Here is a 24,914-nt window from a genome sequence, read left to right on the forward strand (position 1 = left end):
CCTGGGGGACTTTCAGAGGATCTGCGTTGTTAAAGGGGTTTTCCAACTTTTTATACTGATAACTTCTCCTCAGCATAGGTAATTGGTATCAGATTGGCGGGGCTCTGACACCCAGGACCCCCACCTCAGCGCAGCAGCCTCCTCACCAAGTACAGCGCTGTCCGTTGTATAGCGGTCACTTGAATGAGACTCAGCTGTGCTTATGCCACCCTAGCTGACGGACATCATTGGCCTTGGGTAAACTGCGAGTAGGCCATGGCACCCACCAGAGCACAGCGGCCTCCCCGATTGGTGGGGGTCACACCCAGCGTTGCCAACCAGAATTTTTCTTTTTTCTGGACAACATATCCCAAAATCACGGACAGTCAACATTTCTTACGGACAAATTGAAAAACCATAATGGATGATAAATATGTGTATAAGAGTGCATTCACACGACCGTAAGTGTTTTGCGGATCGCACATGGCCGTCACTATATAGAGAATGCCTATTAAAGAATAGGACATATTTGCGGGGCCGCGGAACGAAAGATGCGGAACAGAGCACTGTATGCTGTCCGCATCTTTTGCGGCCCCAAAACGGGTCGTGTGAATGCATCCAACTCACTATAATGATAACTCACTACCAACATTTACTGTGAGCTGTAAAATGATGATAATTAGCACCAAAATAATGTAGTCAAGAACAGGGCCGCTGATAGGCCAGTACAGCTGGCCCAGTTGTACCGGGCCCGGCTGGCAGGGGGGCCCGGGCAGCCTCGACATAACCAATTAACCACCTCCGGACCGCTGTACGCAGATTCGCGTTCCGGAGGTGGCAGCCCTGCGCTCAGCGACGCATATACGCGTCATCTCGCGTGAGCCGGGATTTCCTGTGAACGCGCGCACACAGGCGCGCGCGCTCACAGGAACGGAAGGTAAGAGAGTTGATCTCCAGCCTGCCAGCGGCGATCGTTCGCTGGCAGGCTGGAGATGTGTTTTTTTTAACCCCTAACAGGTATATTAGACGCTGTTTTGATAACAGCGTCTAATATACCTGCTACCTGGTCCTCTGGTGGTCCCCTTTGTTTGGATCGACCACCAGAGGACACAGGTAGCTCTGTAAAGTAGCACCAAGCACCACTACACTACACTACACCCCCCCCCCGTCACTTATTAACCCCTTATTAGCCCCTGATCACCCCTAACCCCTTATTAGCCCCTGATCACCCCATATAGACTCCCTGATCACCCCCCTGTCATTGATTACCCCCCTGTCATTGATCACCCCCCTGTAAAGCTTCATTCAGATGTCCGCATGATTTTTACGGATCCACTGATAGATGGATCGGATCCGCAAAACGCATCCGGACGTCTGAATGAAGCCTTACAGGGGCGTGATCAATGACTGTGGTGATCACCCCATATAGACTCCCTGATCACCCCCCTGTCATTGATTACCCCCCTGTCATTGATCAACCCCCTGTAAAGCTCCATTCAGACGTCCGCATGATTTTTACGGATCCACTGATAGATGGATCGGATCCGCAAAACGCATCCGGACGTCTGAATGAAGCCTTACAGGGGCGTGATCAATGACTGTGGTGATCACCCCATATAGACTCCCTGATCACCCCCCTGTCATTGATTACCCCCCTGTCATTGATCAACCCCCTGTAAAGCTCCATTCAGACGTCCGCATGATTTTTACGGATCCACTGATAGATGGATCGGATCCGCAAAACGCATCCGGACGTCTGAATGAAGCCTTACAGGGGCGTGATCAATGACTGTGGTGATCACCCCATATAGACTCCCTGATCACCCCCCTGTCATTGATTACCCCCCTGTCATTGATCAACCCCCTGTAAAGCTCCATTCAGACGTCCGCATGATTTTTACGGATCCACTGATAGATGGATCGGATCCGCAAAACGCATCCGGACGTCTGAATGAAGCCTTACAGGGGCGTGATCAATGACTGTGGTGATCACCCCATATAGACTCCCTGATCACCCCCCTGTCATTGATTACCCCGCTGTCATTGATCAACCCCCTGTAAAGCTCCATTCAGACGTCCGCATGATTTTTACGGATCCACTGATAGATGGATCGGATCCGCAAAACGCATCCGGACGTCTGAATGAAGCCTTACAGGGCTTACAGAAGGCGGCGTCTGGGGAGGGGCCAAGGGCGGGGCCAGGGGTGTGGCTGAAGGAGGGATCAGGGGGTGGAGCTGAAGGGGGCCCCGTCATGTATGCTGTACGGGGCCCCATGATTTCTATCAGCGGCCCTGGTCAAGAACCCCCAGCCTCAAAAATAGCACAGAAAGGTCTATTTTATTTTCACGGACACAGGAGAAAAGTCACCTATTTTTACCAACTGTCCAGAAATGTATTATTTATTATTAAATTCTAATAATATCTATCTATTCTGCCTATCTGTATATTATGTAATGCCATGTTGGCAGTTACTATACACAGAGCAGTGTATGCCAATGATAAGGAGGGCATTGTGCGCCCAGTACAATACCCAGTGTATGGGGCTATGGAGGGAGTGGGCAGTGCTGGTGGAGGAGTGCCCATACTGGGGGGAGGGGCACCGCACACTGATGGCCGCCTCCCCGCAGCTCCTCACTGGCCTACACACGCTGTGCCCATCATTTGGACTTCACAACCCGCTGAGGCAACTTACCGGGGGCACCTGCTGGAAGGTAGGTAGTGTAGCGCCTGGTGCTTGTCCGGAGCGGGGGCAGCTTGTCCCGGAGATAACCGCCTGATCTGCGTGTGAACGGGGCAGTCAGGGGGTGCCTAGGGGAAGACTGGCACATACCCTGCTATATGTGTATGAGGGGAAGACTGGTACATGCCCTGATGCCTGTGTATTAGGTGAATGCTCAACTCTAACATGCCCTGGTATCTGTGTATTCGGTGAATGCTGGAACATGCCCTGGTGTCTGTGTATTAGGAAGAGGCTGGCACATGCCCTTATGCCTGTGTATTAGGTGAACGCTGGCAGATGCCCTGGTGTCTGTGTTTTAGGAAAAGTCTGGCACATGCCCTGGTATCTGTGTATGAGGGGAACACTGGCACATACCCTGCTATCTGTGTATGAGGGGAAGTCTGGCACATGCCCTGATGCCTGTGTATTAGGTGAACGCTGGCACATGCCCTGGTGTCTGTGTATTAGGTGAAGGTTGGCACATGTCTTGGTGTCTGTGTATTAGGACAAAATTTGCACATGCTCTGGTGTCTGTGTTTTAGGAAAAGGCTGGCACATGCCCAGGTGTCTGTGTATTAGGAAGAGGCTGGCACATGCCCCTATGCCTGTGTATTAGGTGAACGCTGGCAGATGCCCAGGTGTCTGTGTTTTAGGAAAAGTCTGGCACATGCCCAGGTGACTGTGTATTAGGAAGAGGCTGGCACATGCCTAGGTGACTGTGTATTTGGAAGTGGCTAGCACATGCCCTGTGTCTGTGTAGAAGGATTTGTTAGGAGAAGAGGTACATACAGTACAGACCAAAAGTTTGGACACACCTTCTCTTTCAAAGAGTTTTCTTTATTTTCATGACTATGAAAATTGTAGATTCACACTGAAGGCATTAAAACTATGAATTAACACATGTGGAATTATATACATAACAAACAAGTGTGCAACAACTGAAAATATGTCATATTCTAGGTTCTTCAAAGTAGCCACCTTTTGCTTTGATTACTGCTTTGCACACTCTTGGCATTCTCTTGATGAGCTTCAAGAGGTAGTCCCCTGAAATGGTTTTCACTTCACAGGTGTGCCCTGTCAGGTTTAATAAGTGGGATTTCTTGCCTTATAAATGGGGTTGGGACCATCAGTTGCGTTGAGGAGAAGTCAGGTGGATACACAGCTGATAGTCCTACTGAATAGACTGTTAGAATTTGTATTATGGCAAGAAAAAAGCAGCTAAGTAAAGAAAAACGAGTGGCCATCATTACTTTAAGAAATGAAGGTCAGTCAGTCAGCCGAAAAATTGGGAAAACTTTGAAAGTAAGGGCTATTTGACCATGAAGGAGAGTGATGGGGTGCTGCGCCAGATGACCTGGCCTCCACAGTCACCGGACCTAAACCCAATCGAGATGGTTTGGGGTGAGCTGGACCGCAGAGTGAAGGCAAAAGGGTCAACAAGTGCTAAGCATCTCTGGGAACTCCTTCAAGACTGTTGGAAGACCATTTCAGGTGACTACCTCTTGAAGCTCATCAAAAGAATGCCAAGAGTGTGCAAAGCAGTAATCAAAGCAAAAGGTGGCTACTTTGAAGAACCTAGAATATGACATATTTTCAGTTGTTTCACACTTGTTTGTTATGTATATAATTCCACATGTGTTACTTCATAGTTTTGATGCCTTCATAGTCATGAAAATAAAGAAAACTCTTTGAATGAGAAGGTGTGTCCAAACTTTTGGTCTGTACTGTACATGGTCCTGATGTCTGTGTTTAGGGGTACCCCCTGAGATACCGCTCGTTCCTGAATATTAGAAGAGGGGTACGCGGTCCTGATGCGTGTATCTATCTATATCTCATGGGGAAGACCGGAGAACCTCTTACATATTTGTATTAAGGGGGTGCCAGGGATATGATATGCTTTAGTTAGAGTTGTCTTACAAGGACATGTCCATCTTAAAGTGTTCGGTAGAGGTTGGCAGACTCTGCAGAACGTCTTCTAGTACTGTAATATACGGTATGTTATATGATGTCATCAGTCCCAGTGGGTGCCACAATCTAATTATCTCTTCCAGACACATTAGGATCAGGTTGGTTACTGGGGTGTATATTATATCATCTCTTATTTTGGTATTCCACTATGATATCTTTTGTGAATATTGGGGTTCAGCTGTGTAGTTTTCTTTCATTATTTTATTATGTCTTTGTCTATTATTTTGCCTTTATTCAACATTTTGGGATGCATCTTATGATAGACTTGGGTTCTTTGTTCCAACAAGAAGGTAAAGTGTTAATTCTCTGGACAATGGGCAGCCTGTTGGTCTGAGTGGAGATGTCAGTGGGTAGCAGTGAATGGTATTGACTATTGTCTCCTGGGCTTACAAACTACACTTATGTTTTGTTTATTGGGCGAGCTGTTGGTTGGGTCATCGGGCTGAACAATGGCTACTTTACTAAGCAGAACTGATAACATTCCTCTGCCTCCAAGAAAAAAGACCACGTGTTAATATTCATATGGTGGTTGGAGACTAAAATGTAGCTTGGTCAATATTTAGTTATGTCATGTACATATTGTAGACTTCTAACAAATCCTGTATCGTTCTCTTTAGGTTGGATCCATTTTGAATAGGTTTAAGCCAGGAACAAGCCAGGTTCTCCACCACAGGATGACCTCCCAAGCCTCAAAAGATCATCCAGAAGGCCAGAAGCCCCCACTTTTGGTAGATGACCACACTGTGGCGACAGTTAGAGAGTCCAAAATATTCGTTCTTCTAAGGGGCCTTCCCGGGAGTGGTAAGTCCACCCTAGCGAAAGATATTGAACAAAAATACAAGGACACCTCTCGACTAATCTCTGCTGACCTATATGAGATCAAGCCGGCGGTGAGGAGCTCTAGTGGAGGAGATTACACTAAACTGGATGCTGACTTAACAACTTGCTTTGAGAAGCGTGAAGCTAATTTGGTCATACTGGACGACACACACCATGACCGGGAACGTCTTGATAAGCTCTTTGATATGGCAAACACGTATCATTTTGCTGTAGTTGTCCTGGAACCTAAGACACCATGGAGGCTGGACTGTGCCCAGTTAAAAGACCGAAACCATTGGAAGCTATCGTTGGAGGAACTGAAGAACCTGAGGCCTACACTGGAGAAGGACCTTCTTCCTCTGTACTTTGGTTGGTTCCTCGCAAAGCGGGATGAGGATTACCTGAGAAAGACCAGCCATGAATTCCTGGAGCAGTTGGGAAATCTCAAGGCCTTCAAGAAGCGGCTGCAACCATGTATGTGTCATTGCTGTACTGTTTTTCTTTTGGTTAGACGTTACAGTGGGTGTCATCATTTGGACTGGTACTCTTTAGCTGTCTGCCTTTCTTTGATTATCTATGAAGTTTCTTTTGGATGAAGGGGTGGCCCAGCTGGATAATACTGCCTTCGTCATTTAGACCTGGCACCACAGGGCAACATTTGTGCTCCATGTACCTATTGATATATTCAGATGTACTATATCTAGTATTGTATATAGTACACACTAATGAAACTCACTGTAAATCCAGAGACTAAAATTGCAGTGTAAGTCCTTCTTAAAGGGGTTTTCTTTCTTTTTTGATGACCTAGATTAGTGGCACCCCAACTGATCAGCTCTTTCGGGCAGCCTCTAACCTGGGAAACTACACAGTGGACGGAGCCTTCTGTTCACCGTATACTTTCCCGTGGCTGACCTAAACAGCTGATTGTCGAGGGTGCAGGGTGTTGGACCCCCACCAATTTGATAGGTTATCACTATCTTGAGGATATCCTTAAGGACCAGGCCAGTTTTAGTTTTTGTGTTTTCCGTTTTCACTCCTTCCATTCATGGAGCCGTAACATTTTTACTTTTCTGTTCACATAGCTGTATGAGGGCTTGTTTTTTGTGGGACAAGTTGTACTTTCTAATGGCACCATTTTATATTACATACGATGTAGTGGGAAGCTGGAAAAAAACACAATTCCTCCATAGTTTTATAGGTTTTGTTTTTACAATGTTCTGTATGTGGTAAAACTGACATTTTAACCTTTATTCTGTTGGTCAGTATGATTACAGCAATATCAGATTGATATAGTTTAAAAAAAAAACATCTCTATGTTCTGACCCCCATAACTTTTTTATATTTACACCTAAGCAGCTATGTGTGAGAGCACATTTTTTGCGGCGTGATCTGTAGGTTTTATTGATAAGAGTGATTGGAATGTGTACATATTTTTGATCACTCTTTATTTAATTTTTGGGGGAGGTGAAGTGACGAAAAAACAGCGAATCAGACATTTTGGTTTGTTTTTCCATTACGACATTCACTGTAAGGGACATTTTAATACTACGGGTATTTTGGGACATGGCAATGCCTATGATGTTTATTTCTTGTTTATTTTTCATATGGGAAAAGGGGTGATTTTACATTTTTATATATTTTTATTTTTTACCTTTATCACTTATTTTATCTCCCCGATGAGACTTGAATATGGGACCATAAACTACAGTGAATTATCATTGCAGTCTATGGGAGATTTCACTGTGTGAATGGACAACATTGCTGTGGTAATCCTTGGATCTTTCAGAGGGAACCGAACGGTCTAAAGCTCAGCACCCGGGAGCTGGCGAGGCCCTGGAAGTGCAACTCTCTTGGTAATTCACTGCTCAAATGTTGTAGTCACAATTGATTGCGGCATCTGAGTGGTTAAATGTTTGTGATCGGCATTACCGCCGATCACAGACATTGCCTCTGGGTGTCTGTGTAAAACAGGAGGCACAGGACGGCTATGGCCTCCACTCAGCTTCTGAGCAGGCTCCATCTTTAAAGAACGGACTGACGCTGTACATGTACAGTGGTCAACCTTATGGTTTTAAAGGGAACCTGTCAAATTGTATATGGAGTCCGATCTGTGGACAGCATGTTACAAAGCAGAAGAAACTCAGACGATTGATATATAGTTTTATGGGAAAAGATTTAGTAGAAATTGTATTTTATTTATTTACATCCCTGCTCCTTTTATGGATAGGAGTCCAGGGGGTGGTCCTTATCAGTGAATGACTTCTACTTTTGTATGCACATCTATAATATGCTGTCTGAAAAGAACCCGCCCACTGGACTCTAAGCATCTGCTCAGCTCCTCCTGCTTTATAATGTGCTGCAGATCAGACATGTTCAAAGTGACAAGTTCCATTTAGGTGATAATTGGGAGAAAATGGGTTTCTAGAAGTCACAACCATTACTCTTTGGTAGAGATGAGCTCCAGGTTGCACACAGTGGTGTAGGGCAAAGTAATCTTTGTTTGCCATGAGACCCAGGAGATGTTTGATTTCCACATGGTTCCCATCTAAAATGACTCAGTAATCCTTCTATAGTTTGTGTATCCACGTAAAGCTGATGTGCCTGACACATGCTAATTATCTGGGTGTGTAACATCCTGACAAATTATGAAAAATCTAAAGGTATTGCAAGTAGTGTTGAGCGAACTTGTGTTTTAAGTTCTGCATCCAAAGTTCGGGTTATCGAAGAATCCCTTTATGGATTCTGCTACCACGGACCATAACGGAATTTAGAATCCTTAACGGGATTCTTCGATAACCCAAACCCGAACTTTGGAATCAGAACTTAAAACACAAGTTCGCTTAACACTAATTGCAAGGACACCTGAATGAGGCTAGGGTCACATTTTGCTCTGGCCCCTATTGTATGATCCCTACAGAACTAATGAAGACCAAATCACTTTAGGAGCCATAGAATCCATCGATGGATCCACTATGCATATTGCATATAGCACAAATTGACAACTTAAAGGGGACATTCCATAAAGACACATTAGTGAGGATCTCAAGAACAAGAAGGTCCTGTTCACTTGATTAGCAAAAGACCTGACCATGCATGCATTACTCTTCATTTGAAAAGTGTGCCCTCATAAAGAATTGTAATATCTTACCCATGTTATCTTTAAATGGGTTGTCCAGGATTCAGCTGTTGATGGCCTATCCTCAGGAGTAGGGATGAGCGAACTTTTGTTTTAAAGTTTGGTGTACAAGGTTCAGGTTATCTAAGAATTCCATTATGGATTCCGTTACCACGGACCATAACTAATGGTCCGTAGTAATGCAGTTCTAAGATAACCCGAACCCTGTATGCCAAACTTGAAACACAAGTTCGCTCAACACTACTCAGGAGGACAAACCCCTTTATCACAAACTCTTCAAGAGGTTCTATATTTGGTTACTTCCACACGTTTTACCTCCCATGTGTCCTCTATGAGGAATGTAGCAGGGTCGGCCTATTACTTGGTTTGTATTGGAGACCAGGTGGCTTGCTTTAGGTGGTAATACCTGGAAGTGGAGAAGATGGGACTCTTTCTGGTGATTAAATCCTTATTTTTCATTCTTTTCTTTCTCAGTTGGCTATGAAGACAAACATAAGTTGGATCTTATGAAACATTTTGCCAAGTCTCCTAACATTCTTCATTGCACTTCCAAATTTTGTGATTATGGGAAGATTGTGGGATCAGAAGAATATGCGCAACAAGAGGTGAGTGATTATTGTAGAGGTAACCACAAGGTAAAAACTAATCAAACAAGACCCAGGATGCAACCGAGCCATATACTTGGATCAAAGTTAGCTAGCTAATAGATTGATTGTTTTGGCAGGAACAGCCTTCAATCTATAATGTGTATGGCTAGGTTCTCAATCCCTGTTCAAAAATGGAGGTGCTGAATCCGGCATATGCCAGGCGCCAACATTGCTCAGTGCATCCCATTGACTATAATGTGGTACATTGGGTTTCCATTATGGGGTCCTTGATTCTGCTGGACAAACCAACAGTATTTTGTGAGCCTCGCCAAAGAGGGTCTCCTTACAGTATTCTGACAATAGAAGGGAGAGGGGGTTTCAAGTCTCCTGGATTTCAGTTACCAAAATTGACTTACTCCCCTCTTTCAATTCAATATGAATACTCCACCAAGCACACTTATTATGGGGAGGTCAGCACTTGGCCAAGTACATGTTTGGCCAGCAACTATTCTATGTGTGTGACAAAAACGTTTGTGCTTCTAAAAACCGCACCACGCCTGTCCAAAGGTTGAATATGGTACTTCAGCTTGACTTATGGACAGGTGTGATTCTGTTTCTGGAACAAATAAGCCATGGCTTTCTCATTCTGCACAATCCCTTCAAAGAAGCACAACATTTTTTTTATCCTTTGGTTCATTAGTGAGGTAGATGATGTCAATAGTGCTTTTTGGTAGCTTCATTTGTGATCTCCATTCAGTTCTGATCTCTATCCTGGTTCTCTCTGACCTGCTGAATCTTACAGTGTAGACCGGAAGTTTTTTCATGCATTAGTTGTATTAATTGTTCATTAAAGGGGCTGTCTTACCTCACTAGGATCTGCCACCAGTGTCAGATAGATGGGACCCACACCTATCTCTAGAACAGGGCCTCCAAAGTGAACGAGACCCCATCGCGCATGTGTGGCATTATCTCCATTCACTTTTTTGGGAGGTTGCTTGGCTATTTTCAGAAGTCCCATAGAAATAAATGGAGAGAGCACTGAGCAAGCGCAGCCACCACTCCGTTCACTTCTATGGGACTGCTGGAAATAGCTAAGCCAGTGCTTGGCTATTTTTGAAACTCCTATAGAAATTAATGGGCGGGTGTGCTTTTGTTCATTTTGGAGGCTCCATTCTAGACATAGAGGTGGGACCTGCACCCATCTGACATTGGTGGCATATTCTTCCGATATGCTACCAATGTCTGAGGTGAGACAACCTCTTTAAAATGTTTGACCCCGATACAGTGTGAACATACACAACCTGGTGTTGGACTCTACTAAGTCTACTGTCTCTTTCACATTCTTTTTAAAGGCCGTGAAGAAGGCATACTCCAAGGGCTACACTCTCCACCTCTCCGCTTTGTTCGCCACCCCCAGAACAGTCGGAGCACAAGTAGAACTCACGGCAGACCAGCTGCTATTATGGCCTTCAGATGCCGAGAAAGAAGTGATGCCCAAGGATACCTTACCTAGGGGAAGTCGTGCCCATATCACTTTGGGCACTGCCGCTGATGTACAGGATGTTCAAACTGGTATTGACCTTCTTGAGTTTGTAAAATTGCAGCAATCAGGGAAAGAAGGGGAGAATTTAGGAGAGATGAGCGGATCGGTCGCGGGTAAAGTCTCTTACTATGATAATGGCATGTGGATGCTGAACCTGTCCCAAAAAATTGAAGTAAGGTCCATCTTTTCAGGTTACTATGGGAAACCTGGTGTCAGTGTCCCTCTACGGGGCAGCAAAAAGGGTATTTTAAATCAATGTCAAATTATGTGAGTGGTGACAACAAAATAGTTTGTCCTGACAGTCACAGATACAAAACTTTTTATAATTTTTTTTTTTAACTTTTCAAAGTGGCACTTATTTTTCTAACCTGTATCTAAATCCTGCATCCTGTGAAAAAGAAATGATGGCAGGAGAAAGGTTTTTTTTTTTTGAACCTGCTTTCTTTTCGAGTACTTAAAGAGTAACTCCACTGCTTACACATAGGATAAATAGTATTATATACCATTAGCATAATATTTATTTTTCTGCTAGCAGGTGGTTGCTTAGCAACCACATGAATTCCTGTCTGGGTGACCACTGTTTTATTACATGGAGTACTGAATAGTAAAGAAAGTTCTCCATGCTAGACAAGTCCTCCCGCTCACCTGAAACTGAAGCAGAGTGATAGGGGACAAAAGGGGAAAGAGTAGGAATAGGAAAAATTTTAAGTTCTCTGCTATCTTTGTAAAAGTGGGAGGCTTGGAGGAGGCATGTTGTAGCTGATGGAATTGGCCTTTAAAGAGCACATGTCCGCAGGATGAACCCAGCATACTGCCCGGTCGGGTTGATCCTGCCGATTTAAGAAGACACCTGTCCTTTGAAAATTAATTTCTGCAAATGAGGGCTTTAGTGCTCCAAGGTGCGTGGCCAGCACTGGAAAGCCGTGGCACGCTTAGGTTCCTCAGTGCACTAGAGCTTTCATTTTCATAAAGAATAAATGTCTTCTTTTCTCTGGAACGTTGCAACCAGTGTTATTTTATTCGGCAGAATCAACGCTGACAGGTAGTTTGCCTAGTTTAATGGGGTCGATCTCGCTGACAGGTGCTCTATATATTTTTTTTGTTAAATATTGTTGGAAAATAGGTGGTAGTAGTAGGTTGTAGCAGTAGTAAGTAAAATAGTTTTTTTTTGCCATGGTTGCTGTTGGTTACAGCATCTTAAAGGGGTTCTGCAGTTCTTTTAAACTGATGATGTATCCTCTGGAAAGATAATCAGCTGTTTGAGAAGGCCTTCTGGCTGTTTACCGCAAGCCCAGTGATGTCACGACAAGTGAACGGAGCTTGGCCGTGCCCCGGCCAGTGATACTAGTCGTGACGTCACTGGGCCTAAGGGAAACAGAGAGAAGTCCGCAGCGCTCCTGGAGCGCCACTGCCTTCTCAATACAGCTGAGCGGCAGAGGTCCCGGGTGTCGGACCCCTGCCGATCAGATGCTGATGATCTATCCAGAGGATAGATCATCAGTTTAAAAGATCTGCAGAACCCCTTTAATAATGTCCTTTGAGAGTTCTTTTGTGTTGGGTACTGGACGTCGGTCTGGATCTTTTGGGTAGTATATGTTGCAAACATAGCTGTGGGATTAGCTGGTTTCCTTTCACCAGATGATAGTATTATGGCAACGATACACAGACACAAGAGTTTGGCCTCTCCTATTTTTGCCTCTGGGGGCAGCATCCGAGGTGCTTCCCTCTCTCTACCATAGGGCATTTGACCAAAGAAACCTACTTGGGAAATCAGAGGTGATGACTTTAGGGAAAAACACTCTTCAGCCACCAGCTATCTCTGGTCATACACATGGAGGTCAATCCTATGCCAGTCCTTCAGCATCTTGTCGGTGGTCATTCAGGATTTCCACAAACTTGCCTGTGTCCCTTTTGAGATTGACAACCAGTCTCCTTATGGGAATAACCATCAATGTGGCCTGTCAATGTGCATGGGAAGTCAGGGAGATTACTGTCCACTACACAGCTACTAGGTGTATGGTCATCCCCAGACATAGAAAGCCATGATACCGGAGAACAGAGTGCAGGACATAACATTTTATTTAAGGTTAGATGCTCAGTAATTAAAGCTACAATATACATACCCTTTAATTCCCCAGTGAAGAAAGTTATTGTATTGAGTAAAGGCTACGTCCATATCAGCTTTATGGTATTGTGGTAGTTTATTCCGCCAGAGGAGCTGACGGCTATAATTACCGTATCTGGCATAGCCAGGGCCACCGGATTCCCGTTCACTATAATGGGATCGATTTGGTTTCCGGCATAAGTGTTGGCTTTATGCCGGTAAAATACTGCTGCACGCAACAGTATTTTTCCAGCAGAAAGCAGGCATTCATGCCAAGAACCTGCCAACGGATTCCACTATAATGAATGGAGACTTTGTCGGATACGGTAATTCTGGTAGTCTGCTCCTCTGCTGGAACAGACTACCACAATACCATAATTGCTTAAAGGTAATGTATTAGAAAGTTACAAAACACATAAAATGAAGGATACTTTGTGTTCTGATTTATGATAGTCATTTCTGGACTAATGTGCTCTGTAACGTGTGCTTACGAGGCAGCCATGCCGCCTATTCATGAGGGTTGCCGAAATGAATGGGTTCTGCCAAAGGACAGACCCCGTAATAAAAGGGTGTCACCAATGTGATCTGCAAATCCAAGAGCTCAAGCCCCTTGGACCAATAAGTTGTCCTGACTCCTTTCATCTTTGTAGTGCAATTCCTTTATTTATAGCTGCTATTAAAGCTAGTAGTTGGCCTAGTTGAAGATGTAAGATACATCTATCTGACTAGGTTGGTTTAGTAAACCTGAGCTTAAATTTGGGATACTTTGCACACCAGTTATGGAATACAGTAGGTATGTAGCAATAAATCCAAGATCTGATATATGTAAATGACTAAAATTATCCCAACTCATCCTAATTGCTTCTGAATTTGAGGTCCTCAATATCTGTACATCATTGCGAGTTCTATCTGGAAGTGATTTCAGGATTCGGTTGAGATGCGGGACTCTCAAGTAACTCATTTTCACTAAATATTAACTCCCTTTGGCTTATGTCATGCAGCATTTTTCTGGATTGTGTAACTGCCATATCTACACCTGAAGTAAAATACTTAAAAGACTGAAATAAATTGTATTAATGCCTAAAGTCTACTGTGGTCAAAACTGTTCACATCAAATGTGTCCGAAAACTGTACAAGACCTTCTGCATTGAGAACGTGTTTTTTATTTTAGGTCCATAACTCTCATCAGAAGCTCTTCATATCTGTCCAACAATTGTCAGCATAGTCCTCCAAAAATTCAGTGTATGGTCACATTAAAGGGGTTATCCGAGTGCTTAATACTGATGACTGATCCTCTCGATAGGTTATCAGTATCTGATTGGTGGTGGTCCGACTCCTGGCACCCCCGCTGACCGCAGGGCCTCTTCCTAGGCCAATTACATCATGTTCATCGATCACATGGCCTAGGCGCTGCTCAGTCCAATTCAAGTGAATGGGGCTGAACTACAATACTAATGTGGTATTGTACATGGATGTGGATGTCTCTGAGCTCAGAGAGCTGTGAGGAGGCCGTGGAGCACCGCACCCTCCTTAAACAGCTGATCAGTAGTGGGTGCCGGGCCTCAGACCCCCCCACCGGAGGATAGGACACAAATATAAAACTCTTGGAAAACCCCTTTAATAGTTTGCTCTATACCTACCCGTAAAGTTATTTCTGTCTGTAAGTACAATATAAAGCCCATGGGGGTGGGGAATTTTGCATAACTTTCTGTAGACAAAACTGGTTTCCACTCCAGACAAGAAAAAGCTATTCTTGCTCACCCTGCTACTGATTTATGTCCAGCTACTGATGTAAGGGTCCGTTCACACGTCCGCAAAATGGGTCCGTATCCGGTCTGCAATTTTGCGGACCCATTCATTTTCAATGGGGCCGAAATGTGCTGTCCGCATCCGCATTTGCGGATCCGCACTTCTATTCCACAAAAAAATAGAACATGTCCTATTCTTGTCCGCAATTGAGGACTAGAAAAGGCATTTTCTATGAGAGTGCCAGCGATGTGCGGACCACAAAATGCGGAACGCACGTTGCCGGTGTCTGTGTTTTGCGGATCCGCAAAAAACACACGAACGTGTGAATGGACCCTAAGAGAAAGTACCATTAACATATATAGTGTTTTGGGGCTACAACAGCCATCTCTTCTTTTTTGTGCCTTAAGATGACCATAGAAATGTGCATGGGGCCTCCAGAATCTCCACCAAACAGGGTTGAGACAGATGGCATTTGGCGACCAACTGTCTTAATGTGTTTGGCCAACCTTAGAAATACCATAGCGCAAAATGTCTTTACATAGAACATATCCAGTAGAAGTGGTCTAACTCTCAGAAAATGTTGTGGTCTTCTCAGCCGTCGTCAGTGCAAGATATGGAACCCACCATCCTTGGAATAGGTTTGTAGAGAACATTTTACCGCCCTCTATTCCAGAATGAACCTACTTGTTTTTGGATGGATGTCAGCTATGTAAATGCCCTGCAAGGAACATCTGCTATGTTCAAGCCCTACTCACCTATAACTTATACATTACCTCGCATATGGCTATATTTCTAATGTACCCATTCCATTCACACAGTTGGGCAACTAAGTTGTTTGCAGGCATTGTGTAACTAAAAATGCAGTATTTTAGAGCAAAAGATTAAGCCTATGGAGGCATGAGACAAGTGCTGCCACTGATTTGACTGGTGCCTTGTTAGCTAAAGATGCCCAAACACATTAGGCAGTATGTGGGCAAACCCTCTGATGATCTAATGTGTATGGGGGCCACCTGATTCTCTCCAGTTGGCAAATTTCAGGGCAAGAAGGATCGGGTATGTTGGGTGTCCACATGCTCTATCCTTTACTTCCACGGGAGACAAGCCACTGCCAGAAATGTCTGGCAATGGCTTATTCCCCTCATTGAAGTAAACAGGCCAAAGGAGAATGTTTATAGGGAAGTTACAAGGAATGTTGTGTAAGGAGTGCCACCTTACCTGGCGTTAAAGGGAACCTGTCACCTGGATTTTGTGTATAGAGTTGAGGACATGGGTTGCTAGATGGCCGCTAGCACATCCGCAATACCCAGTCCCCATAGCTCTGTGTGCTTCTATTGTGGGGAAAAAACTGATTTGATCCATATGGATCAAATCATTTTTTTTCCACAATAAAAGCACACAGAGCTATGGGGACTGGGTATTGCGGATGTGCTAGCGGCCATCTAGCAACCCATGTCCTCAGCTCTATACATCAAATCCCGGTGACAGGTTCCCTTTAATTTAGCCCCAAAACTGGTACTTACCCACTGGCTGCAGAATGCAGCTATACAGTAAATGAAGCAGTTTTTCTTATCCATTAATAGACTTGCCTCTATTCTTTATTCTCTTTATGTTTTTTTATCATGGTCTTAAAGGGAGCCTACCGCCTAGTTTGGTGCTATTACCAGCATGGTGCGACATAGCTGGTGGTTAATGGTTAAAATCATCTGTCCCTGCAAAGAGTAGTAAATGACAATCTTGCTGGGAAATGATTCCAGGACCCACCGCCTAATGGTGATGCACATTGTCATGATGAAACTGCGGACTATACACCTTGCTTTACTATGCAAGTGCCCGATGGTCAAGGCATGAAACGAGGTGTGCCTTCATCAGCACTGGATTTAGCTGGAGGTGAGTCCTGGACTCATCTCCTTGTAAGATGGATTTTCATTTACTGTTCTTTGCAGAGGCGGATGGGTTTGATATGGGGAAATGTAAAACCCCAACTTTACGTCATGCTGGTTTTTTAGTGGCCATAAATCGGGGGACCGGTTTCCTTTAAGCTTATTGTTCAGTTAATGGCTTAAGGCTATAAAATAACTGTAAATACTAATGTATTTGACTTAAAAATATAAAATAATAAAATGTCTTCTAAATATTACCAGATTGTTTAATAAAAAAAAATAAACGGTTATATGTTGTGTGAGAAAACTCTTTGTGTACCACCTACAGCAAACGACTGGTGTGTATCTATATACTGATATATATATTATATATAAAACATTAAAATAAGGCTACACCGCTGTCAGAGGCTCTGTGCGGAGTCTGTCAGAAGTCCCTTCAGATCTTGTGAATTCTTCAGTGAACATGGCAGGGACCACATCTGGACCAGTCATACAGCACTACATACCTGTTACATCCAGTGACTTTTCCTCTGATGTAGACGTTCTGTCCTTTTCTTCGTTTGGCCCAGGCCATCATGATCATTTCTTCTACCCATGTCTCATCTCGACAGAGTTTACACACAAACAGAGGTCCCTCACTCTTTCATCCTCCTCCTCACTTAACCCTTAAAGAGGACCTTTCACCGATTCTTACCCTATGAACTAACTATACAGACATGTGGAGCGGCGCCCGGGGATCTCACTGCACTTACTATTATCCCCGGGCGCCGCTCCTTTCTCCTGCTATGCCCTCCGGTATCTCCGTTCCCTAAGTTATGGTAGGCGGAGTCTGCCCTAGCGCTGGCCAATCGCATTGCAGAGCTCACAGCCTGGGAGAAAATAACCTCCCAGGCTGTGAGCTCTGCGCTGCGATTGGCCAGCGCTAGGGCAGACTCCGCCTACCATAACTTAGGGACTGGTATCTCCGCCTACTATAACTTAGTGAGCGGAGATACCGGAGGGCAGAACGGAGCGGCGCCCGGGGATAATAGTAAGCGCAGTGAGATCCCCGGGCGCCGCTGTACATATCTGTATAGTTAGTTCATAGGGTAAGAATCGGTGAAAGGTCCTCTTTAAGGGCTCCTACACATGAACGTATTTTTTCCTGTTCCGTTTTTTTTACAGGTCCATATGCGGAACCATTCATTTCAATGGGTCAGCAAAAAAAAAACTGAAATGACTTTTGAGTGTGCATTCCGTTTGCATGTCCGTTCTGCAAAAAAAATTAGACCATGTCCTATTCTTGTCCATTTTGCGGACAAGGACAGGCATTGTTACAATGCATCCTCAAAAAATTCTATACGGTCGTGTGCTTCCCAATTCTGCACAGATAGTGCCCTCTTATTTATAATACTGATTTATATAGCACTACTATATTCTGCACTTTACAGACATTAGCATCACAATCTTGGTTCTCTATCAGTATGTCTTTGGAGTGTGGGAGGAAACCAGAGCACCCGGAGGGGAGAACATACAAACTCCATGCAGATGTTGCCCTTGGTTGGATTCGAACCTAGGACCCCAGCGCTGCAAGGCAACAGTGCTAACCACTGAGCACCACGCTACCCCACCCTCTTCAATAATTATTGCCACATGGTGCCCTCAACAATAATTGTTCCCAGCAAATTGTGCCCCAGACAACAGTAATGCCCTGATAGTAGTAAAAATTCCTATTAGGGCTTCTTCACACGAACGTGCCGTGTTTTGCGGATCCGCAATACACAGATGCCGCCTGTGTGCCTTCCGCAATTTGCGGAATGGACGGCCCTTTATAGAAATGCCTATTCTTGTCCGCAAAATGGACAAGAATAGGACATGATCTATCATTTTTGCGGAGCAACGGATGCGGACAGCACACGGAGTGCTATCCACGTCTTTTGCGGCCCCGTTGAAGTGAATGGGTCCGCACCCGAACCACGATGCGGAACCAAACCACTGTCGTGTGAATGAGCTCTTATAGTACCCCTAGCAGTAATAAAGCACACTATAATCCCCTCAGTAGTAATAATGATCTTGTAGATCCATAAGCAGGCAGAGAATCAATGCAGGATTCGGCCAACATGCGGAGCGAAATATATTTATTCCATGAAAAAGCTGCATATACTGTATGTTTAAGGGGCATTTCAATTCCAGATCTTTTCAGGCAGAAGTGAAACTATTTGCACTCGCCTCTGAACAATCAACGCAATTTCTTTTCATGCACCGACTGAATGGAAGATTATTTAGACTATTAAGCAGAAGTGGGAGCGTCAGGGAAAGTACCTGTGTGCCTACGAGCATGGGTATCAACATGTTATCACTACGCTGAAAATAAAAGAATACATTTACTTTACCACTCCCTATCACATCGGGAAACTTCAAGGTCACTAAAGGCGCATTTACAAGGGCCGAGTCGGCTGCTCATTCAGCGGAGGTGAAGAGCTGTATTTACATGCAGCGTTCTCCTTCACGGTACGTGGTAAGGTATCGCTATTGTAATCGCTTGTTCCCATACAGAATCATTGTTTTGGGGCAGCAGATCGCTGTTTAGACCGGACGGTCTGCTGCCCACAAACGGTAATTTAGGTGCCTGCATGAACGTCAGGATCACCCGATGAACGAGTGTATCGGCTGTACCTTTGGAGGGACAGATTGTCGGGAACGTGCGTTCGCAGGAATGTTGGTTCCTGATAATCTGCCAGATTATTGTCCTGTCTAAATCCACCTTTGTAATATAACATCCAAAGAAAAGACCAGATGACATAATCAAATGTATGGCTTATATGGGTCAGAGACAGGAGAAATACAAAGAACAAGGTGTCAATGATAATCCTGTATCGGGCCGCTCACTATTGCCTTTGGGGTCCGTTGTTTCCCTGGTTGATCCTGCGCTCTCTAATCACTGCCCAGTTTATGGATGGATTTAGACACATTCTCCAGCTACAATTAGCTTTACTTAAAGGTATATGGCTGTGTGGTACTCGACTGCAGTGCGGCCTCGTCGCAACCGCGTTGTCCGGTCGTATCCTTACAAGCGTCAACTAACCAGGCAATTATTGGGAAGGAGCTATTTGTTCCTGATCATTGCTTGTTTGTTATAGGCCTCATGCAGACACCCGTGCTGGTTTTTGCGGTCCGCAATCCGCGAAAAACAGAAGTCGGGTGTGTTGCCTTCTGCAATTTGCGGAACGGAATGGGAGGCGGCAATATAAATGCCTATTCTTGTCCGCAAAGCGCGGACAAGAATAGGACGTTATATTTTTTTAGCAGGGCCGCGGAACGGCGCCACGGATGCGGACAGCACACGGAGTGCTGTCCGCATCTTTTGCTGCCCCATTGAAGTGAATGGGTCCGCATCCGAGCCGCCAAAACGGCGGCTCGGATGCGGACCCAAACAATGGTCGTGTGCATGAGGCCATAGGAGGTGAGAGCTGCATTTATATGCTGCAATCACCTCCACTGTATGGGGACAAGCAATCAGTCATCCTCATACAGATTCATTGTTGCGATTGTTCTTATGAACATTTGGTCCCTATTATCTGCCCGTGTAAAGGTGTCACCGCTGACACTACGCTATGTCAACAGTGATCTGCTGCCCAGAAAAGACGATTTAGGTTTCAGCAGAAACTATTATTTTACCCGGGTGATCGGCGACACCTTTACACAGGCAGATTATGGGGACCAAGTGTTCATAAGAACAATCGCTCCCAATAATAGTTCCAGGTAAAGGGATCTTCAGTTTACTGCTGCTCTCACATGGCCAGTATTATTACAGACAGCGAAGTCTACATCAGCAAATGTTCCTTAGGCCTAGCACTGGATACTTTCCTAAATGAGAACACCGGGCATTATTGTTCCAGGATCTCCAGGAAGACAACCCCATAGACACCACCGCCTCATTAACAAGAATTATTTACCTGCAGAGGCCTGTCCGTGCTGCTTAAAGGGGTTATCTAGGAAATGATAAAGATAACCTATCCGCAGGATAGATTCATTATAACATTGCGGCAGGGGTATGAGTCTTGGCACCCCTGCTGATCAGCTGCCGCACTTACTGAAGCTCTGGTGAGCACAGCGCTCTACATAGTATAGTGGCTGTGCTTGGTATTGCAGCTCAGCCCCTGTCACTTCTATAGGGCAACTAGGTCATGTGACCAAAGTACGGTGCCCGACCTCTACTGAGAGATGATTGGAGGGGCTCCCAGGCAGTGTCGGACTGGGGTGCCTAGGGCCCACCAGTAAAATTTATTTTGGGGGCCCACCGTACAGAGACAGTCACATATTACTTGCTCACACAGCAGCAAGATGCTACCAGATGATTGAATATGGGGGTCCCTGCAGCAACTCTGAGGAGGTAGGTCCTGGGCAGAAGAGCATACTGGTAGCTTTCCTCTATACCTAGAAGTCATCTCAGCTCTGATCGCGTTTCTTTAATAATCTATCAAGTTTTTATATGAACATAGGCTGGTTGAGGTGCTGTACATTGAATATATGTATGTAGTGCAGTAAGTCTACTGTGTTATGTGCCACTTGTGCAGGGGGTGGGTGACTAGGGGCCCACTGAGGGATTCACCTGTACCCCTGTGGGTCAGTCCAAGCCTGCTCCCAGGTATCGGACCCTCGCCGGTCTGATATTCTGAGGATAGGTCCTCAATATTATTATTTCCAGGATAACTCCTTAAGAAGCTCTTGCTTGCCACTTGGTCAACAGGGCCAGACATCTTGCCCAGCCCTGACAATCCTGTGGCATCGACACAGAGATTCTGCTTCTGAAGCAGCGACTGTTCATGTACCGGTACACAGAAGTGCGGTGCGTGCAGTCACTGCTCGGATAACGGCAGCAGACCCTCAGTGCCCCCACTGCTACTAGAAGCATAGGCGCAGGCACAAGATGTCTGGCCATGTGAGTCAAGCCGCAAGGGGGAGCTTCTTGAGCAGAGGGGACAGGCTGATAAATGGGCCACACACAGAGCCCTGCCTGTACTAGATATCGCCGCGCCAGTCACAGTGTGAATACTCTATAGGCACTGAACCCGCCTGTTTCTCTGCTATTTGGTGTATAGGTTTCTTGACATCTTAATTAGTCCCCATACAAATTTTGGGGTGTTGCTATTGGACACCTAGACACCATGGTTTAGAACACCACCGCCGAGGCATAATTGACCCGCTTTGCGGTGGGGAGTACCTGCCTTCATCTAGGGCAGCGCCCCTCGTTTTTAAAGTGTATTTCACAGTAAAGCTATTTATTATTTTCATTTTTAACGTCTCGCCCAGGCAGTGAATTTTTTGCAATTGAGACGTCCGCTCGTATAGCTCTGTTCCATGACGATACGCATACCGGAAAGTCCACAGTGCTTTTTGCGGCATTCTGCTGTTTGTGTTGTGGGAAAGCCAGCGGACTTCACCCCTCTCCACTGCAACGGGCGAAAGATCTGCAGCAGAATTCACGATGCAGATGTCAAATCCACACCGGGGGTCGATTTACACTGCAGTGCGGTGGACTACATTTCTTAGAATCTCATCCATTTTGCTGGTAATGTACGACGCTGCCGGTTTGCTGCAGGCAAATCTGCAGCTCTTCAGTCATGTGAACCCAGCCTTAAAGTGAATGGATGACGCCGCACAGTTATTGGAAGAAAGCAGCCATCGGCCTCCCCGCACATCGATCTTGGATGCATTTACATTGTCCTAATTTGTAATCCATACAGTATCGGTCAGATACTAAACATTTGAAGGACGTATCTGATGTACATGGCACCCATAAGCACTTCTCTACTCCCAGAGAGAGGTGCAGACTCTTCGCCAGCTCACAATGCTGCCTCTCACCCTCCTACACTTATCTCTGCAAGGAAACAAAACTAGAAAGAGAAAAAACAGGAGGGGCGGGTGCCGGCAGCACCAAGCACTTGTTTTGTATGATTTGGTTTCCTGTTGATCTAAAAATGGACATGTCCTTCAAGGGAGACCCTTTAGCAACAAGTCGGTTGCCATTTTGCCTATATACTTCATACAAATTAACCCCTGACAACTGTATATAATTGAACCATGATCATACCTATTACTCAACCATAAGAGATAGATGAAGGGATACAGTTTACATCCATCGGTGACCACCGCAGGATCAGTACGCTGCAGCCTCTATGGCAGGCATCCTCAAACTGCGGCCCTCCAGCTGTTGTAAAACTACAACTCCCACAATGCCCTGCTGTAGGCAGATACCTGTAGGCTGTTCGGGCATGCTGGGAGTTCTAGTTTTGCACCAGCTGGAGGGCCGCAGTTTGAGGATTCCTGCTCTATGGGTTCTGGCTGCAAAATGACTCCCCTTACGGCTCGCCTGACTTGTCTATTTTAGTAAATCCTTGTACCAACTATTCTGGAGCACGTTTTCTTCGACTTCTGCATTGTACCATGTCTCTCTTATTCCTACTAGAAATTTATGGGTAAACAGACTACTAGTTGCTACCATTACCCTTTCTCAAAGGGATGTGACCCTGCAGTTAATACTGTCCAGTCAGTGATGAGACGAGGGGAATGCTGACACCCTGCTGTCAATGTATTCATAAGTTACTATAATAACAGAGAAACGGCACAACATGGCCCCCTAAGAAAAGACGAGCGAACACTTCTGTCTTGTGGGGAGGTATTTACTTGGCGACAGGACCTTTAACGACCATGCTGTGGTTTCAAATGGTTTTTATTGAAATCCTTCATATTTACAATGGTAACTTTGCAGTGAATAGAGCTTTCAATGGACAGACCTTATGGGGTAAATTTATCAATTGCCTGCGCCAGTAATGTGGCACCAAGAAGCCTCAAATTTTTGTCCCGTTTCTGATTTTATACTACTCACCCCATTATTAAGGATCTGGCTACAGGAATTGCAAAAAAATCCAACTGGATTATTTTTTTGGAATAAGGGGTCGCACTGCAGCAGATTTTATGGGATTACCGCTACGTTGCCCCTGCGATCCTGGCCACGACCAGTGTTATTGTACCCTTAAAGGTGTGTTGAAATGTGGGTATGGCTAGTTAGGTTAATGAGGTTTAAAAAAGGTGTCACTTCTGGGATGGGAGTCTTTTAGGGTCCATTCACAACTTTGCGGAATAGACGTGGATCTATTCATTTCAATAGGGCCGCAAAAGACCGCCCACATCCGTAGTTCCGTAGCTCCGCAAAAAATATAGAGCATGTCCTATTCTTGCAGACCCGCAAAACACTTAAGGGCTTCTGTCACCCACAAAACTCATTTTTCATTTTTGGGCATATTAAAATCCTTATTGTACGACTATTCCCTATATAGGGCTCTTACCTTGTTCTGTGGCTTCGTTTCATTAAAAATTGAGCTTTTAAAATATGCAAATTACTTCACTACCAGCAAGTAGGGCGACTACTTGCTGGTAGCCGCCCCCTCCTCCAGTTGATTGACAGGGCCAGCGAGCGCTCTCCTCCTCCGGCTGGCCCTGTCAGCATTTCAAATCAGGCGCCTGCGCCTTACATGGCTTCATTTGGCGCAGGCACTCTGAGAGAAGGACGCTCGCTTCCTCAGCACGCCTGCGCCGATGACGTCTTCTCTTTCAGGTTTAGAGGTGACGTCATCGGCACAGGCGCACTGAGGGAGTGCTGAGGAAGCGAGCGTCCTTCTCTGAGTGCCTGCGCCGAATGAAGACACGTAAGGCGCAGGCGCGGGATTTGAAATGCTGACAGGGCCAGCCGGAGGAGGAGAGCGCTCGCTGGCCCTGTCAATCAACTGGAGGAGGGGGCGGTTTTTTTAAAAGGAGGATGCGGCGGCTACCAGCAAGTAGACGCCCTACTTGCTGGTAGTGAAGTCATTTGCATATTTTAAAAGCTCGATTTTTTATGAAACGAAGCCACAGAACAAGGTAAGAGACCTATATAGGGAATAATCGTACAATAAGGATTTTAATATGCCCAAAAATTAAAAATGAGTTTTGGGGGTGACAGAAGCCCTTTAAAGATGTGTGAATGGACCCTTAGAGTACTAACACAGTGAAGCCCGCGGTGCACGCCAGCTTTGTGAGAGACGAATCCGATGTTGCCGCTGAACGATGAGTGACAGGTTTCTTTCCTGTTGTGCATAAGAAAGAAACCTGTCAATCATTGTCCGTTGGCACGGACTGCGAGACTCATCCGACTCTGGTGCTCGCTGTGGAGTTCACCATGTCCGTACAAATTGACATAACAGAGGTGACAGAACGCTGATTTTTAATGATGCGGCAAATTTATTTAAAAAAATATAAATAAAATGTGTGAGCTTCAATAAATTTGACGCCTATTATGCCAACGCAGACTCCTGCAACACTGGCATGTCTGCTCAGTGTCTGCAGGATGGGCATAGCTGGTGGGAGGACTAGACACACTTCTTCACTTAGTGTCGCCTCCTAGTGTCATG

At 45.2% G+C, this 24,914-nt stretch overlaps 1 protein-coding gene across 1 annotated transcript; it reads left to right on the forward strand.

Moving 5' to 3' along the window:
- The first annotated feature begins 2,580 nt into the window (after positions 1-2,580).
- LOC121003504 (2',3'-cyclic nucleotide 3' phosphodiesterase) lies at positions 2,581-11,616 on the forward strand. The gene is made up of 4 exons (XM_040435398.1): positions 2,581-2,691; positions 5,285-5,960; positions 9,097-9,227; positions 10,562-11,616. The coding sequence occupies exons 1-4, from the start codon at positions 2,590-2,592 to the stop codon at positions 11,021-11,023; spliced, it is 1,371 nt and encodes a 456-aa protein (XP_040291332.1). The 5' UTR covers positions 2,581-2,589; the 3' UTR covers positions 11,024-11,616.
- The last annotated feature ends 13,298 nt before the right edge of the window (positions 11,617-24,914 follow it).

Source organism: Bufo bufo, chromosome 6, assembly GCF_905171765.1.
Source record: "Bufo bufo chromosome 6, aBufBuf1.1, whole genome shotgun sequence".
Lineage (NCBI taxonomy): Eukaryota > Metazoa > Chordata > Amphibia > Anura > Bufonidae > Bufo > Bufo bufo.

Bases quoted from the DNA above. Each gene is read 5' to 3' on its own strand.
- LOC121003504 (XM_040435398.1), top strand. From the start codon at position 2,590: ATGGCCGCCTCCCCGCAGCTCCTCACTGGCCTACACACGCTGTGCCCA. The intron at 2,692-5,284 runs GTAGGTAGTGTA...CGTTCTCTTTAG, and splicing joins CCGGGGGCACCTGCTGGAAG to GTTGGATCCATTTTGAATAG. The intron at 5,961-9,096 runs GTATGTGTCATT...TTTCTTTCTCAG, and splicing joins CAAGAAGCGGCTGCAACCAT to TTGGCTATGAAGACAAACAT.